The 17,089-nt window shown below is 49.5% G+C and overlaps 1 protein-coding gene and 1 long non-coding RNA gene across 7 annotated transcripts in view; both read left to right on the forward strand.

The window, feature by feature from the left end:
* The first annotated feature begins 223 nt into the window (after window positions 1–223).
* LOC141569320 (uncharacterized) lies at window positions 224–3,504 on the forward strand. 2 transcript variants are annotated; one of them, XR_012492834.1, is made up of 4 exons: window positions 224–812; window positions 1,703–1,808; window positions 2,636–2,782; window positions 3,101–3,504. It is a non-coding gene; the product is annotated as an uncharacterized LOC141569320 (long non-coding RNA). The 2 variants fall into 2 exon arrangements; XR_012492833.1 differs by having other exon boundaries at window positions 224–1,808.
* A 4,106-nt stretch (window positions 3,505–7,610) lies between these two features.
* The window catches only part of SLC26A9 (solute carrier family 26 member 9), a 28,726-nt gene continuing 19,247 nt past the window's right edge, over window positions 7,611–17,089 (forward strand). For 2 of the 5 annotated variants that reach the window (XR_012492839.1, XR_012492840.1), the window contains exons 1-2: window positions 7,617–7,696; window positions 15,074–15,216. Coding sequence is in view for 3 of the 5 variants with exons in the window: in XM_019752525.2 (XP_019608084.2) it covers window positions 15,092–15,216 (125 nt within the window). In the remaining 2 variants the exon portion in view is untranslated. Of the gene's footprint in view, window positions 7,697–7,804; window positions 8,021–15,073; window positions 15,217–17,089 lie in introns of those variants that run through there. The other 3 variants (XM_019752525.2, XM_074322084.1, XM_074322085.1) reach the window with 3 other exon arrangements.

Below are 17,089 nucleotides of genomic sequence, written 5' to 3' on the forward strand. Positions count from 1 at the left end.
GTTTGTAAAAATAAATTTATATTATCTCTGTTACTAAATTTGTCAAGAAAATAGATTGGGTAGTGTTTAAATTTGAAATATCAAAATTAGGAACTAATAAATGTAATTAAAATAAAAGTTACAAAGCTTTTCAGTAATAATAATGTTATTATATAGATATAGCTATAGATATAGATGTATGTATGATGTGTATATGACATATATGCTTAAACATGGTTTTTCATGTTCTTTTGTTAATTTGAAACCTTGGAGTTTTTCTAGGTTGGGTTAAATGATAAAAATTATTAAATATCTAGATATTCCAAAATAACAAAATACTGAAATATTAATTATTGGATGAGTTCAACTTTTGGTTTCTTGTTACAGGAAAGCTAAAGGATGAATTAAGATCTGTTAATCAATATGTTTTGTGCTATAATGAAAATATGATTCTAAAAAAAATTAACTTTAATAAACACTGGAACCACTAATTCAGTATTAAACACTAAGCGGGCTAACAAAAGCTCAGCAAATGTTTTGGTATAATAGCAGTAATAACTGGTCAACTACAGGAAAAAGCTTTTCTCCAACCTTTAGGATGTAAAACGGGAGATTTAAATTTTTCTCATGGTTTTCTCTATGTACCAGAGTGCCCGATTCCCCTCTTAGGTCAGGATCTTACGTGTAAGCCCAATGCCCAAATAACCTTCTGACGCCAAAAGCAAGAGCTTCACCTACAGGTTCTGCCAGAACATGGCCTGTAGCTTCAGATGCCACTTGTCTGCCCAGAAAGGACAGCAAGAGAAACTGTGCCTCTAGAGATCTACAAAGCTGTGAGTACAGCTGTTTGGGCAGATGGGACACCTGGAAAAGCTATTAATGCACAACCAGTAAAAATGAAGCTAAAGGAGTGGGGCTAAAGGCCACATCAAGAAAAACACCCCCTAAAAGAGGCTTTAGAAGGAATACAGCCAACCTGCCAAAGCTGCTGAAACACAGATTGATTCGGCCACGCCAGTCCCCATATAATCCCCCCATTTTGCCAATTAATAAGCCTCACAGCTAATGTATGGCAGAAAACAAACAATAGCAGCTCTGTAAGTCCCTAAAAATAGGAGACAGCTGCAGGGATTCTTAGGAATGGTAGGATTTTGTCACACATGGATCCCCAACATTGGCCTCATAGCTAAGCCTCTTTATGAATCCTTAAAGGGACTGGATACAGAACCCTTAGACTGGATGGTCGAATGCCAACTGGCTTTTCACATGATCAAAGAGAAATTAATATTTGCCCCACTCTAGAAGTACCCAATTCCCGGAAGCCATTCAAGTCATGTGCATGAAAAACGGGATTGGGTTGAGTCCTTGTCCAAATGATGGGAGGCTCAGCACAACCAACAGCCTGCTTCTCCAAAAGCCTTGACCAACACAAGGGTGGCCACCTTGTCTGTGGGAAGTTGCAGCTACCCATGACATCCTACAAGAAGCAGAAAAAAACTCTAGGACAGTCGGGGATGGTGTTTATACCAAATCCTGGCCTTATTATAATAAAAGGGAGGGTATTGGCTAATGGCTGGGCAACTGGGCCAATACCAAGCTATTTTACTACACAATCCTAATGTGGCCCTGCAAACCACCATGACATTGAACCCAGCCACCCTCCTATTGGCCTCTGACTCGAACCCTAGCCTAACACATGACTGTCTGCAAATTCTTGACTCAGTCTATTCCAGCTGACCGGACCTGTCTGACCTGTCACTGACAGACCCTGAATGGGAACTTTACACCGATGGGAGCGGTTTCATGGACAATGGACAGCGAAAAGTCAGGTATGCTGTGGTGACGCTAGACAAGGTAGTAGAATTTCATGCCCTCCGTGCTGGCACCTCTGCACAAAAGGCCAAGCTAATTGCTCTCACCAGGGCCCTGGAATTCTCCCAGGGCGAGTGGGTAAATATATGCACTGACTCTAAGTATGCCTTCATGATTTCCCATGCCCACAGTGCTCTACGGAAAGAAGGAGGACTCTTGCCCTCAGGGAATTAAGAGGTTAAATACCTGACAGAAACATTAGCCTTGCTGGAAGCTACAAACCTGCCTGACCAAATTGCCATCCTGCATTGTCCAGGACCTCAGAAGGGTGTCACTCAAGTCACCCAGGGGAATAAGGCAGCTGATAAAGCAGCAAAACAAGCTGCTCAAGATACCACAATATTAGAGGAACTGATACCTCACGTAAATTTATCAGAATTTAAGCCTCAATATTCAGAAAAAAATGAGGGACATACTCAAAAATGGGGGCTTACAAACACTGACCACAACTCAGTGTGGAAAATTAATGCCAATGGCGTAATATTACTTCCTGAGGCTTTAGTGTATCCCATTGTAAGACATCTACGTGAAGGAACTCAGTATGGCAGAGATGCATTATTGGATTTGATTCAGCCTCATTTAAAGAGACCACATTTATTTAAGACTGTTCAGTGGATCACTCAAGGATGCCAATTGTTTGCTAAAAACAATCCAAAAACTGAATCCTCCTGAAAGGGGGGTACAGTATGTTGGGGTATGTCTTTAATGAAGATTGGCAGGTTGATTTTATTCAAACCCCAGGAAATTTTAAGTTCCTTCTAATTTTTATAGACAACTTTTTCAGGGTGGATGGAAACATATCCCTCCCAGACAGAAAAGGCTGCTGATGTGGCAAGATGCTTGCTCAAGGAAATTATACCAAGGTTTGGCCTTCCACACTCCATCCAAAAGTGACAACAGACCATCGTTTATGTCTGAGGTCACCCAAAAGGTAAGCAAGGCATTACAAATAAAGTGGAAACTGCACACTGCCTGGAGACCTCAATAAACAGGAAAAACCAAGATGAACCACACCTTAAAAAAGACAATTACCAAAATATGTCAAGAAACCCATCTTAGGTGGGGCTAGGTTCTTCCCATCGCCCTCCTCGAGATCAAGGTGGCCCCTAGAGATAGTGTATAGGAGACCTTTCCAGACCTCCACATTAGGAACCCCACCATTAGACCTAGATCAGGAAACAATGATTAAACAACATATACAACACCTAGGACAAATATTAATAACCTTTCATAACTATGCTTCCACCAGGTTTCAACACCCACCGGAGGAACCGCTCCACCAGTTCCACCCAGGGGGCAAAGTGCTGCTTAAGACGTGGGAAAAACAGGGACCTAAAAACCAGCTTACTGAAAAATGGACTGGTCCCTATGATGTGTTGCTGATCAAACACAGCTCTGAAGCTCGCTAGAATGGCACTTGGATTCACCACACTTGAGTGAAGCAAGCTCCTACAGAGGAAACACCCAAGTCCATCAAGTCTGCATGGACTTGCGCACCCACTGAAAACTTAAAACTATTTTGAAAAATAAGAGGTACTGAGAAACTTATAAAAGATTTGTGGGGGAAAAAATCTTGAGAAAATTTTATATATGGTTAAGCTAAATACCATCAATTAAATTTGAATATCAAAGATAAGCTAGTGCAAAATTAGAGTTAAAGCTTTTTCTCTCTGTTAATAAACAAGACAAAGTTTGTTAGATTGCTGGTCAGCTACTGATATTATGAAAAAGTTTTCTGCCTAAAAAGTAAAGATTGTGTGTCACCCATAATTTTCTATGTTTCACATTGTTTTGATGAGATCTTTGGTTACTAAATCAAAACTAAATCTAAGAACTAAGTTTTGCTAACAATTATATATCTAGCAGCCCTGTATTCTAGGACTGCTAGAGTTCATGTGCCCTCCTCCGTGTCAGAATATAGGCCAGGGTAAAAAAGCTTGTTTTCCCTAACCTTAAAGGGTATTATAATGGTTCTGGCCCACTGTTACATTCCTGATAAAGAGGCTCAGATTCTAAAAGAAGGCCACAGAACTTGTTTAAATGTCTTTAACAATCAAGACAGGGAAAATGAGGGAAGAAAGGAACAGTGAGACTGGAGACGAGGCCAGAGACAGGCCAGATTTTTGGCTGCAGTTAATAGACAGACCAAGGCCAGGACCCCCACCTCAGGGCCTCCCCGGCAGCCCTAGAAGAGACACACCAGGTAAAGGAAACTGCTTTGGATGTAGAAGCCCAGACCACTAGAGTAAGGAGTGTCCTGATCCTCCAAAACATCCATGCCCCGTATGCAAACTAAAAGGGCACTGGAGGAGGGATTGTCTGCTGTTCTGAAGGGAGCAGGGACCAACTCCTTCCCTGCAAATGGCTGTGACTGAGACAAGTCTGAGGGTCCCAGCAGCCCCCAGGAGAAAGGGGCCATTCTTATCACAGGGGTGGAACTGCAGGTGACCCTTGACCTGGCATGTAAGCCTGTTCATTGCCTGATTAATATGGGAGCCACTTATTCTGTCTTAACCGCTCACATTGGACCTATTTCCTCTGAAAAAACCTGCTCGGTTGTGAAGATAGAGCCCCCAGATTTGGGCTCATTTTACTCAGCCTGTTCTTTACCATTGACCTCGACTTTAGAGGAAATGTAAAACAAGCAAATCAGACTTTAAAAGGACTGGAAACATTTTGTCAGGAGACCTCAAGCCCTGGCTCTAATGGCTGCCCATTGCTTTCAATTCTGACCTCAATTCTCTTATTTCTTGTTGTTAACTTGGGAGAGGCTCAGCAGGCACTTAGGAAACATGGGGGACTGCACCTCCCCCAGGCCAAACCCTCCATATATTGTCGCCCCAGAAAGCTAGGCGACCAAGTACTATTGGAAGCCTAGAGAGGGAGAGGTACCTAAAAGACCAGTTGGTTCCTAAATGGAAGGGACCCTTTACAGTTCTTCCGAGCATGCCAACTGCTGTCAAGCTGCAGAGTCAGCAACTAGGTCCACTTCCCTCGAATCTAACCTGTTTCATTAAGTCTCCACAGGACTCCCCCAGAAGGAAGACTGTCACTCCTGTTCCTCTGAGTCAATTGAAGACCTTAAGCTCCACTTCAAACAGACCAAAAAATGAATTTCCCAAGGCTGATAAGTACTGATAACTGTTAGAGCTGCTCATTACTGCCTTCCTCTTGGCGCTTATTTTGAGTCTAGCTTTCCTCTTTACCTGTGCCCCACCTGGGATCCCCATTTAACATATCACCATGATTTTAGTCCCTTTGGCTCTCTGCTTCCCCAGCTCCTCCGGGGACAATGAGAAAGTAACTTTATTGTCAATTTTCTGGTACTGCTGATTCTTTAGCCCTTGTCTTCTGGTCTCATTGTGTCATCTGGGTCAGAGCAGTTTCATCTCCGGAGGGTTCCAATCTGTCCCTCCTGAGGGTGACAAGCCATGCCAGCAGCCGCTTGACCAAGCAGCCTGGGTTTATCTTTCTCTTGCAGTTCCTCCATAGCCCCCTCCTGCTGTACAGGATAGTAAAGAACGCTAGTGTCCATAGGCAGGGCTACGGCCACTCTCAGCAGGAAGTAGCAAGAGTGCTGGCTGTTCATATCCCTGAATTTAAAAATTGTCTTAATCTGTATCTAAAAGGAGTAATGTAGTTGTTGTGTTTCCTCTCTAATCTAAATTTACTGATTTTATAGAAATACAATGAACAAAAGACAGGGGGGCGGGGGGACTGTAACGGTGACCCTATATGGAAGTATTTTGATATTTTAAACCTCTGATGTAATTCAATTTGACAGTGGTTTGGCTTGGGACTTTTTGAAAGTTGTTTTTTTTCCCTTTCCTTTGCTTTCCTTCGCTCCCGCCAGACCTTGAGGATGCTGTTTGCTGTACATATACTATGTATGCCAGTTCCAATGGTTCTGTTCACTTCAGCCCATGCCTGGCTTGGTGACTTGGGAGAGGTTTTTGCATCTGTATGGGATCCGCTTCTGACCCTGAGGAAGACCAGCAGCTGGAAACCCCTTTTTAAACCTGGAGCTGCCTGGCCAACTTCTCCTTTTTCCTTTGTTCTGCCTCTCCTCGCAGGCCTATGAAACCTTTTGGTATTAAGAGCAGGAAGGCAGTCTTTGTGACAGGGAGTCCACTGTCTTCCCTTAGTCCTGCATTTTGGAATAAAACTGCTTTTCTTTCCACCAACCTTGCCTCTTGAGTTGACTTTTGTGCAGTGAGTAGCCAGACCTTTTGCAGAGTAACAGACCCAGGCTGTGGAATTCCCAGAGCCCCACCAATGTCCTCAGGCGTATCCCCTTACTGACTGATGCCCCAGCGAGTCACTGGAGGTGCTTTCCCAGAGGATTAGATAAAAGACTAAAGTAGAAGAGGAAGGAAGAAGGAGCAGAGGGAGCCTCACACCCTTCGGCCTTGGGAGTCCCCTTTGGAGAATAGGTCAGGCTTTCAATTCCGCTGGACAGTAGCCCTAGTCAGGTCCTGCTTATCTTGTGGGGGATCTGCGAGAGACACATGGAAGGGAGAGAAAGGAGACCTACTGGCATGTGTGGGTTTGCCCTAGATGAGCTGCCGCTGCCAACTGTGCCACATGTTGGAGAGTAAGTTTCGGAAGTGATAGAGCCACCAGGGAAGAAACCTGGTGGGGTCAGGAGAGAGCCTGCTCCCTGTACAGGCCACCAAAATGTTATGGCTGCTTGCTAGCAGGTTGTGAAAGAATTCATGAAGCAGGTAGAAATACAGAGGGAAGATTTATTAAAGTAAGAACAGGGTCAGCTGGGCAGAGTCTGCTGGAGACTACTGCCCCAAGTGTATTTCATCTGAAGTTTTGTATTTTCTAACCAGAATGTAAATTGCTTCAGCCTATAGTGGAATCTTCTATTGTGTTTGGCTTTGGCTTTGTCTATTGGGGTGGGGGAAGGCGCGGTTAAATTGCTTATTGCAACCTTTGCATATGTTATGTAAATTTAAGTTGGAGCCAGGAGTGAATCCCTTGCTGATGTAAAAACCTCTCCCAAGTCACCAGGCCAGGCATGCAAGGCTGAAGTAAATAGAACCATTGCAACTGGTATGCATAGTAAATGTATAGTAAACAGCCATTAAGGTTTGGTGAGAAGAAGAAAAAGAAAAGAAAAAAAGCTTTCAAAAAGTCCCAAGCTAAATAACACTTGTTAAATCAAATTATACTAGAGGTCCAAATCTCAAAATAGGAGATTTAGTGCCGTTACAATCCCCCTTGTCTTATCACCAGACATGGCTCATTCCCTTCCTCAAGGGTGTTCAGAGATCTACTGTCTCCCCTCTCACACACACACACACACACACACACACTGCAGTTGTCCAACCTTCAAAGCAAGCAGCCCCAAGACCCCACCCCTCTGGTGGCCTCAATGGGTCCCATTGTCCAAGAGGCTATTTGGCTTGACCCCAACCCCATAGCAGCAGGACAGCAAGCTCAGAGAGGGGTCCTTAGCCTCAGCTGGCCGCCTTGGGGGAGCCTGTGGGGCAGGGGCCCCACTGAATGTGACCTATTGTCTTCGGGGTGGATTTAGGAAGTGCCAAGCTCCCATCAAACAGCCCTGCTCCTCAGGTAAAACAAAAAAAGGGCTGTTCATTTAGGACCTTTTTTCCTTATCTCCTCAGGCTTAGCTATGGTGTAGTGTTCAAAACCACTTCCCCTCTGAGCCAATCAGAAGCCGGGGCTCACCCCATGGCCCTGAGGTAAAGTTATTTATAAACGCCTCCCTGGATTATTTGAGCAGAGCCCTTTCGCACACCTCTGGAACACCTTTCTGCTGCCTGCTCCCCAGACACACCTGCAGCCCTGCCCAGCCTGCTCTGCTCACCCACCGGTAAGCCCCACCCAGCCCGCCCCACTGGGCATGGGGGTACTTGAAGAGGAATGACAGGAACCTACTGGTCAAGGGGTGGGCAGTGTGCCAATCTGAGCACAAGTGGGAAAGACGCTCTGGCCCCTGGGTCTCAGAGCAGCCCCATCCCTGAACCTCTGAGGAGCCCACTGGGTCTTCACTTCCGTGTATGGACCTGGGCAGCAAGGCAAGAGGCTAAAAGGAGCCCGCAGGACAGAAGCTCGGCTAGAGGAAGTCTGCCAGACCCTCAAACAGAGTGAGGTGAGACAGACAGCGCCTTTGCAAGGGCTCCTCTCCTTTGCAAAGGTAAGAACTGAAATATTGGAACTTCCTCAGGGCGCCAGCCTTTGAAGCTGCTGGCTGTACCTCCCTTTCTTTCCAATCTTGGAAGCAAAAAGCTCTTAATGCTTGGCGCACAGGCCTGCTCTATGGGCGGTCTCCCCCTCCTTCTGCCCCCCAGATGTCCTCTTTCACTCATTCACGTCTCCACTAGCTCGGGGAACCTGCATGGGCTGCAGGGACTCTGTGGCCATAATCCTGAGAGGCTGGTAGAGGTGGGAGGAGGAGATACGAGGAGTGGGAAAGGGCTAACAAGGATCCAGCTTTTCCCCAGCAGGATCAGGACCCCGGGGACCTGACTCCCGGGTGAATGCTTCATAGGTCAGCCTCACTGGCTCCCAGCCACCTAAGCCCTCATCCTGCAGCTCTGAGGGTCCCAAGTCACTCGCAGGCATTGCCTCTATTCCTGCAAATCGGCTTACAGGGTCCTCAGCCTAAGTCAAGCACGTCTTTCATCATTCTAGCATGAACGCCCCACTTAACACTTGGCCCCACTGCATCTGAGCAGCAGGAGGAAGACGGGCTTTACGGGTGTGCCCCGCAGAGAGGCCTAGCTCCCTATCTGGGCAGATCAAGAGGGGTTTCCTCCTGGATGGCACTCACATTGATGCCCCTCTGCCAGAGCCCTAGAGTCCTCGCCACCCCCTCCCTTCAGCTCTGGCATCCAGAACCTGGCAAGACTCTCAGGGGACAGCATGGAAACCAGTATACACGCCTCCTCCACTGCCAGGATGGCCTTTCTGGGGACTTCCCAGGGTCTGGTCAAATGTCCTGAATGCTCATTTGTATGAAACCCTGGGGACAAACATGGACTCTTTTTATCTCTTAATGTCCAAGATCTTCTCAGGGATCTGCACAATTTAGTGTGTGTGCTGAACTGACCCAACAACCAGAGTCTGACCCCAGGGAGCTCCCTGAAGCACTGGGGAGGGGGGAGGGCGGCTCAGCACCGACCAAGCTCTGGTCGCGTTGGCTTAGAGCAGCCGGCCCTTCACTGGTCTCCTTAACCACTCACTTGTTCCCAAGTGAGTCTAGCCCTAACCTTACAGACCTCTAGGAGTCTAACCTTAAGTGTGCATTTCAGGGATCCCATAGCCTTGGTCAGGTCTCACTGCTGGAAAGTGCTTTTCGAAGTCCAGCCTCAATATTTTTGCTGGACCTTATTTCTTCAGCCCTGCACCTCTCCCTGTGCCCAGCAAGGAAAGCAGAGAATGAGGGGACAGAAGGCTTAGAGACAAGGAGTGGGGTTTTGGGGGTGGTAGCAGTGACTGATTCTCCTACAGAGGATGCCGGTCCCTAGAACAGCCGGAGTGGGGAGCCAACACAGGGGCATCTCATGCTCCCCCTTACGTTGCTGGTGAGGAAATTAGGCTGGGATGAGGAGTGGGTAGGAAATTTTCCCAAGAAACATGAGGACAATAGAAATAAAGGAGTATTGATAAATACCTTCAAGACCCACAGGCCTCCATCCTCACTCCTGCCAGGGACATGGTTTCCAGCTAAAAGCCCAACCCTCCTATCCCATCCCCAGCTCCCACCCCACCCACCCACTCAGAGGCTCCTTTCTCCCTGTGGCTCCCACCCTGAATGAGGCAGGGAGGAGCCAGCAGCTAGAGCAGAGGGGAAACCTCAAAGTGACCTTTCCTCTTCCCAGAACACAGCGATAGCCCAGGTAGGGACCAGTGATAAGAACGCCAGGGTGGGTTGACCAAGCCAGGGCTGCTCCCGTGCCTGGCACAGATACACAGATGCACGTCAAAGAACCCCCCCTACACACATACACGCACATGCGCAGCCCGGGTAGAGCTGAGAAGTCAGCCTGGGCCACAATGACAGGATCACCTCCAGACCTGCCCAAAACCTCAGACACAGGCTCCTCACCTCCTTGCTCCCCAGATGTCCTGCCCTCTTCTAAAAAGATTTTCTGCTTTTCTTCTCACCAGTCCTGGGAAACTTTGGAGGGACAAGGACATGGGGGAGGAAGGGTTGGCATGTGAGGGCAGATGGAAAAAGGAAGACCAAGAAAGGCAGAGTGACCTGCCTGAGGTAGCAGAGCAAGGAAGAGAATCCTCCAGAGTAATTGTAGTCGTAATGACAACACAATCAGAATCTGTTGCACGCTCACCATGGTCACGCACCGTTCCAAGCCTTTCTATGTATTAACTTGGACGTTGTACCCAAACCCATGTCTGCCTACGGTATTCTGATGATGTAGCCATCATGAGATGGATGGAGATGCTGTGGGCTGTCTTTTGTATAAACTCACTGTGGGGGGAATTAGGGTTCTGATGAGAGGTTCTGGAGAAGCCCAGGAGGGGTCTGCTTTGGCCTGCGCCCTCCCAAGTCCATTTCCCTTTTGTCCCCCCACCCCAGCTCCTTAGCTCTGCAAGACCTGTGGCTCCCCCTAGCCTTCAGATGTGGCCCCACTCCCCTGCCAAGCCTTAGGAATTGTCTGTACGTCCACCTCTCCTACCTTCTGCTCTTCCCTTCCCACCCTCTACTTCCCTTAAGCCCCACAAGCCCCTTTAGCAGTTCAGGACCCTCCCCTCCTTCCTCCACAGTGGGGAGGCCACAGGGGCACCCTTTTGTTTCTCAGGATTGTCACATGGCACTTGCTATTTATCCCTGATCCAGTGGGGGTGGGGTGCTGTTTGATGGGAGGCAGGGCTTGGTGATACACACCTGGCAATAGAGCACTTGACTTTTTTCAGTGATGTTGACATCACTCGGCAGGGCTCTGTGTTTGTTTAACTAGGGATCAAGTCATCTTGTCCCCTACACCTCTCTCCTTTTCTTGCTCCCTGGTTCACCTTCCCACCCTTAATCTAGCATTGAAGAAGCCCTCTCTGGGGGTCCCTGGCAACCCCTTAATTCTCCAAGAACCTGTCTAGGAGAGGTGATACCTCCAGCCCTCTGGCTCACCCTTTTCCGCCTCGCCCATCCCCCTTTCCTCCCCAGCCTGAAGGACTGGCTGGAGATGAAGTAACCTCCTACCCTAAACTCCACCCAACCTCAACCCCTATTCTTGGGATTAGGAAGTATGACCAGGGCACCTCCTCACCGGGAGCTGGAGCAGCTCCTGTAGTTGCAGATTTGCCACTCTGCCTGTCATTGCCCTGGGAACACAGAGGCCAGGAGAGGAGTCAGAACCCATGGCAGAGCCCTCAAGAGGAAAGACACCCAGCAGTCCTGTCCTGTCAGCTGTGGTGGAAGGTCACCAGGATGGTCCACAAAGGGCACTGTGGGTGCCACTCCGGGGCAGCCCCCAGGGATCAGGAGCAGGGTCATCTCTGGAACACTTGATTTGGAGTTGAAGACGTGGTTCAAGTTCCAGGCAGCCTCTTCTAAGGCTCAATTCCTTCAGCCACAAAATGAGAGGGTTGGATCAGTCTAGCCCTCAGTTTCTGTTGTAGACAAAACTTTCCTTGGCTGGCTGGCTGGCTGCTAGGTTCTCCTCTTTTGTGTGTGTGGTACAAACTCAGGATTGGGAAAGTGCCCAGAGCCTTCTCCCCTTCAACACCCTATTTCTGGAATGAAATAGGCAGAGTGTATGGAGCTAGGAACAGGTTTGGCATTCCAGTAAAGCAAGGAAGTTTTTACCCTCTGTTAGCCTGTGTAAAAGGGAACTCCCCTAGCATCTAGTCCCCATCTGTAGGAAGAGTGCCTATGGGGACAGAAGCAGTCCTGAGTCATTCACCTGTGCTCTCAGAAGGATTTCCAGGACTACTGTCCCCTTTTCTCCCTCCGTTCCTTGGAAGTGACAGCCAGAAATGGTCAAAGTCAACTCCGGTGTACAGGCTGGAGAAGTCCAAAGAAGGAGATCTGAAAAGAAGGACATCCCATCCAGGGTGGTCAAGAAAGGCTTCACCAAAGAAGGGGAGGAGGGCAGAGGGAAGGTGGAAAAGGAGGAGAGGGAAGGAGAAAGAACCTAAGCAGGTCTTAAGGATGGGCAGATTGAGAAAGGCAGAATGAGTCAGGTCCCCTCTGCTAAGGAGGAAAGTGTGGTCAGAGCCCTACAGGTACAACTGGGCCACGCTTGTTTGGGGGTGCTGGATGGTGCCTTGGATCCAGCCAGCAAATTTACCACGTCCACCAAAGCAGAACCAGATGGCAAAAGGACAAACATGCCCAAATAAGCAACTTGGGCTGATCCTCGAGGAAATGAAGAAACTGAGGGTTTCTGCGCAGGGAGTGTAGGCTGGGGACGAGGAACCTGTGAGCAGACGATTGCGATTGTCCAAGTGTGAGCTAAGACTTGCGGGGGTGGGGGACAGCAGAGACTGGGAGGAAACAGCAAGAGACTGATGAACACCTGAATCTTGAGGCTGAGGAGAGGCAAGGGGAAGGAACAAGTGCTGGGGGTGAGCCCGGGTGACAAGGAGAAAGGTAGCACTGAGGAAATGGGGACACATGGCAAGGCGAGCTGCGTTAGTAGGGTTCACTAGGAACATGGTAACAATCCCCTCCCCGCAAATGGACTATTAAAACTTAGATCATTTGAGAACTGCCTGGGAAGGGGCTTTAGGGATCATTGCCTGCCAGTTGGCATGGAATCAAAATCTCCCATCACCCCTCTTCCAAGGGGCTCCCCTCTTCTGGGTCAGTTCCCCCTGAAAACTTTGGCTGTTTTTTGCAAGTGGTCTTCAGGGGCCTGGGATAGACCACTGTGAACCACGAGCCTCTGAAGCCAGGCTGACGCTCCGGGTTCCTCCAGAGGGTCATGTTCCCCACTCATTGCTCCCAAAGGTCCTGCCAGACAAACCACCTGGAGAGGGTAGGGAGCAGGAGGAGCGAGGCCACCTTGCTTCACTGGAGGGTGAAGGGCAGGAAGCCTCTGAATAGTGTCTCCTGAGAGGAAGGAAGCACCCGCCCAACTTAATCATAGTAATCACCACCGTTACCATTTACTGAGTGCCTTTGGAAGGCCAGTCACTACACATACGATCTCATTTAATCCTCACAGAAACCTCCTGGCACTATTATTATCCCCACTTACAGATGCAGAAACTGAATCTTTGAACCCAGGTCATTCTGGCTCTAAAACTCATGCTGTTTTCTTTATGCCACTCTGTCTCTCACTTCTCCCACTGTAATGTCTCACAGGCCATGACTCTTACTCAATTCTGCCATGTCTTCTCCAAAGGAACATTTATTGATTCACTTAAAAGTTATTCGTTGGGCCGGCCGGTGGCTCAGATGGTTGGAGCGCGGGGCTCCTAACGCCGAACGCCGCTGGTTCTATTCCCGCATGGGCCAGTGAGCTGCGCCCTCTACAGCTTAGATTGTGAACAACAGCTCTCCCTGGAGCTGAGCAGCTGGAAGTTGCTGAGCGCTGAGGTGGGCTTACCATGTGTCGCCAGGAGTGGCCAGTAGCCATCGTGAGTGGCCGGCAGCCAACAAGAGCTGCTGTGAGCTAGTGTGAGTGGCTGACCGATGACTGGCGACCGACGGCCTCAGCCCGGGGGAGCGCAAGGCTCCTAATACCAGCATGGGCCAGGGAGCTGTGTCCTACACAACTAGACTGAGAAACCGCTTGAACTGGAGAGCAAGGGGGAGGAGGAAAAAAGGGGGATGGAAAAAAAGCATTGGTTGAGTAGACACTAAGTGCCTGGGAGGCAGGGCACAGGCACTGGGGGCAGGTTTCCAGCCTGTGCTGACTGAGCCCGTGCTGATAGCTCCTGATGAACCTCAGGGTCCCACAACCAAACGAATGGAATGCACCAGCTCAACCTTCATCAATTTGGGCACAGTGTTATAACAACTCACATTTGCATCATTCACATTTTACGTCACCTTTTCTTGTCGCCCACGACAACCCTGTGAGACGGCTGTTATGCCCATTTCACTGACAAGGAATCTGAGGTTCAGAGACATAATGCTGCCCCTTCCACCTCATCAATAAAGCCAGGTTTCTAGAACCTCGTTTAACTCTTCGTCTCTCCCGTGTACTCCTCCACACAATGCATCAACCACTCCTCTCTGATAACCTCCCACGCGCTCAGGTTCCCCTCCAGGGAGTCAGCGGACATCCCTAGCACCCTGAGTGCTTTCTCACTTTCAACCTCATCTCAAATCTTTTGCCAAACTGGCCACAGCTACTCCACACTCCCAACTCTCAGAAGTCAACCTTCCCTCTGAGCTTGCCCCATGGCTTTCCTCTCCCTCCTTCCTCCTCCAAGCTTCACCAGGTGGCTTCTCCCATCTCTGTAAGGTAGGGAGCAGGAGGGGGGGGGGACCAATGGCTGAAGGAGGGAGGGGGGAATGTTCCTGCAGGGAGCTCCTCTGGGTCCCTGGCACTTAGCTCTGCCATCTGGGCTCCTGGAATGTCCACAAGGTTGCGCAAAAATGGAGGAGGAGAGAAACACCAGCACCAAGGGTGGGGAAGAGGTTAGGCACAGGAAGCACAGGAGAGCCTGCCGGGAGCAGAGACTACCCTGATTTCCCCAAACACACCATTGTGCCCCATTCCCCAGGGAAATCTGTTGGTAAAGAAGGCTTCTTGAGGTCACCTCAGCCGTTCCCCTGCCTCCAGGCAGGCTGCTTTCTCTATTTCTTCCAAGCTGACTAACTGAATGGTATGAGCCTTTCTGCCAGGGAAACTGAGGTCTGGGGAAAAAGAGGAGCGGCTTGTGGGGGCGCCAGGGGCATTGTGGGGGGAGACAAGAAGTAGAGTCAACATGCTGCATCCCAGCTGTGACTCCAGCCCTTGCACTCCCACCTTCTTTTTGCCTGGTGTTCAGTGGGGGTGATGGTGATGTCACAGGTGCCAAGTGCCAGCTACATGCTGAGTGCCAAGCAAAACAGCCAGAGCAAGTGTGTGCATCATCAGTGCCTGGGAAGGAAGGTCATCAAAAGAAGTGAGTCTGGTAGAAAGACTTGAAAGAAGGAAGGGAGGCACCTTCTGAATGGGGGCGGAGAAGACCAGCATAAAACGGCTGCAGCCAGGACTAGAGACAGAAGGCCCAAGCTGGCACTGGGGAGGGATGCCCCTCATCCTCCCCTTCTCTGCTTCTCCCAAAGCCTGTAAATGCCCCAGACATGAGCCAGCCCAGGCCTCGCTACGTGGTAGACAGAGCTGCCTACTCTCTCACCCTCTTTGATGATGAGTTTGAGAAGAAGGCTCGGACGCACCCCCTGGGAGAGAAACTTCGCAATGCCTTCAGGTAACGTGACACAGCCCAGACCCCTCTCCTCAGCTCCGCACCACATTCACCAGGCATGGCTCCTGCACCAGTATCCCTAAGACAGAGCTTGGGGAAGCTCCGGGGAGCTGTTCAGAGCCCTGAATTGAAGCTCCTACAATCTCACCTGTTCTGAAACTCCCAGGGAGGATGGGGAGAAGGAGGAGCAAGGACCATCCACAGATTCAGAAGGACCATCCCTAACCCCTGCATGAGGTCTTGCCGTATTCTCAGTCCACTCAAATCCCTTCTGGCCTCTTAAGATGGTCATACTACAACATGAGTCGTGGGGAGCATCAGAGCTTCAATGCTCCGTTCCCTCCTTATTAAGAAAAATCTGAAGCTACCAGCACCCCATGCCCTTCCTCTTTCCATCCTAGATGCTCCTTCCTTCCCCTGGTCCAGAGGATGCCCAAAGGCAGCCCTTAAATTCCTGGGCTCTCCTAAAGGGTACCTACCAGGATGTGGTCCCGCCAGCCCCTGGGCTATTTCCGCTCTTAGATCCCTGGAACTGTGATGGTGGGTAGTGAAACCTCACCTCTAAGGAGGGGTTCCATGAGGTACAGGATCCTGAGGCTACGAGCTTCACCTTCCCCCTTCCCAGACTTCTGGCAGACCTCGCTCAGGCCTCACTGTGTGCTGGCTCACTCACTCCCCGGGGAAACAGCTGATTCAGTTACCTGGATTGAGGTCACTGGCAATGGCTGAAGTGGAGATGCAGGTGGAACTGGTTCAGACCGGAGGAATCACCTACTTCAGTTTTCACCAAAAGCCCAGGCCCAACCCTACCTTGCCTGGGAGGCTCCGTTTCTGCCCAGTTGCAGCCAAGGTATTGGGTGCCCAGTGTCCAGACACTACTCCTTGGATAGGTGGGCTCTGCCAGCCGTGGTGCCCAAAGAATTTAAATTTGGATTGTTTCTCTGCTGGAGAGATGAGGGTATCTGCTGTTGTCCTAAAAGATTAGGATAATGAAAACTATAAGGGGATGTAGGAAACTAACAATTTCCATGAGGCTGCAGGAGAGCCTTGAACAGTACCTGGCACACAGACGATGTTCCAACAGATATTTGTTTAATGAATGAATGAATTCTCGAAAGCTAATCCCTCTGCCGACTTCCCTCTTGGCTTCTGGAGTCTCTGCATAGTGTTTGGTATCCGTGTCCAGCTCTTCCCTTGGACTTCAGAGTGCTTTGCTCATCATACAGCAGACTTACAAGTGAGGCTGGGCAGGTACCAGCTGTCAAGGGGGTTGTTTTTCTTTCCCTAGCCAGCTCTCTGTTCACAAGTCCAGTTTTCCCTGCCACAAACAACCCTAAGAAAGTTCCTGCAGGGCTGGTTCTCTACTAGGACAAGGCTTTAGAGATGCTTTAAGCTATTTACCACCAGTCCAACTCCCCGTTCACCATCCTAGGGATAGGAGGGTGCCCACCTGCCCCAGGGGAGACTGGGCAGTCAGATGTGGATGGTGATGTTTTTCCAGGGAGTGTTGGTTGGGACAGAAAATCTGTCCAGACTTTACAGGGTACACAGCATTATCTGTGTGAATTTCAGTCTTGGGTGACATCCAGGGGACCCAGAGTCAGGGAAACTATTGTTGAGCAACAGCAATGAACAGGAATTGGTGCCGGGCAGGAAAGGAGGCCTAATCAAAGAAGGCCAGTGAGTCACCAGAAGGGCCCTGACTATTTGAGTTCCCTCAGCTGGGGGAAGAAAAAGCAAGTCCTCCCACCCTTTTCTAGTCATCAATCCCCTGGCTGTCACCCTCAGGTTTGTAGGTCCTTGTTCCTGCCGCACTTGAGTTTCTATGAAAGGACCTGGAGGTGTTCAACAAACAGGGCAGGGATCAACTCTCCCC

Source organism: Rhinolophus sinicus, linkage group LG17 (assembly GCF_036562045.2).
Source record: "Rhinolophus sinicus isolate RSC01 linkage group LG17, ASM3656204v1, whole genome shotgun sequence".
Lineage (NCBI taxonomy): Eukaryota > Metazoa > Chordata > Mammalia > Chiroptera > Rhinolophidae > Rhinolophus > Rhinolophus sinicus.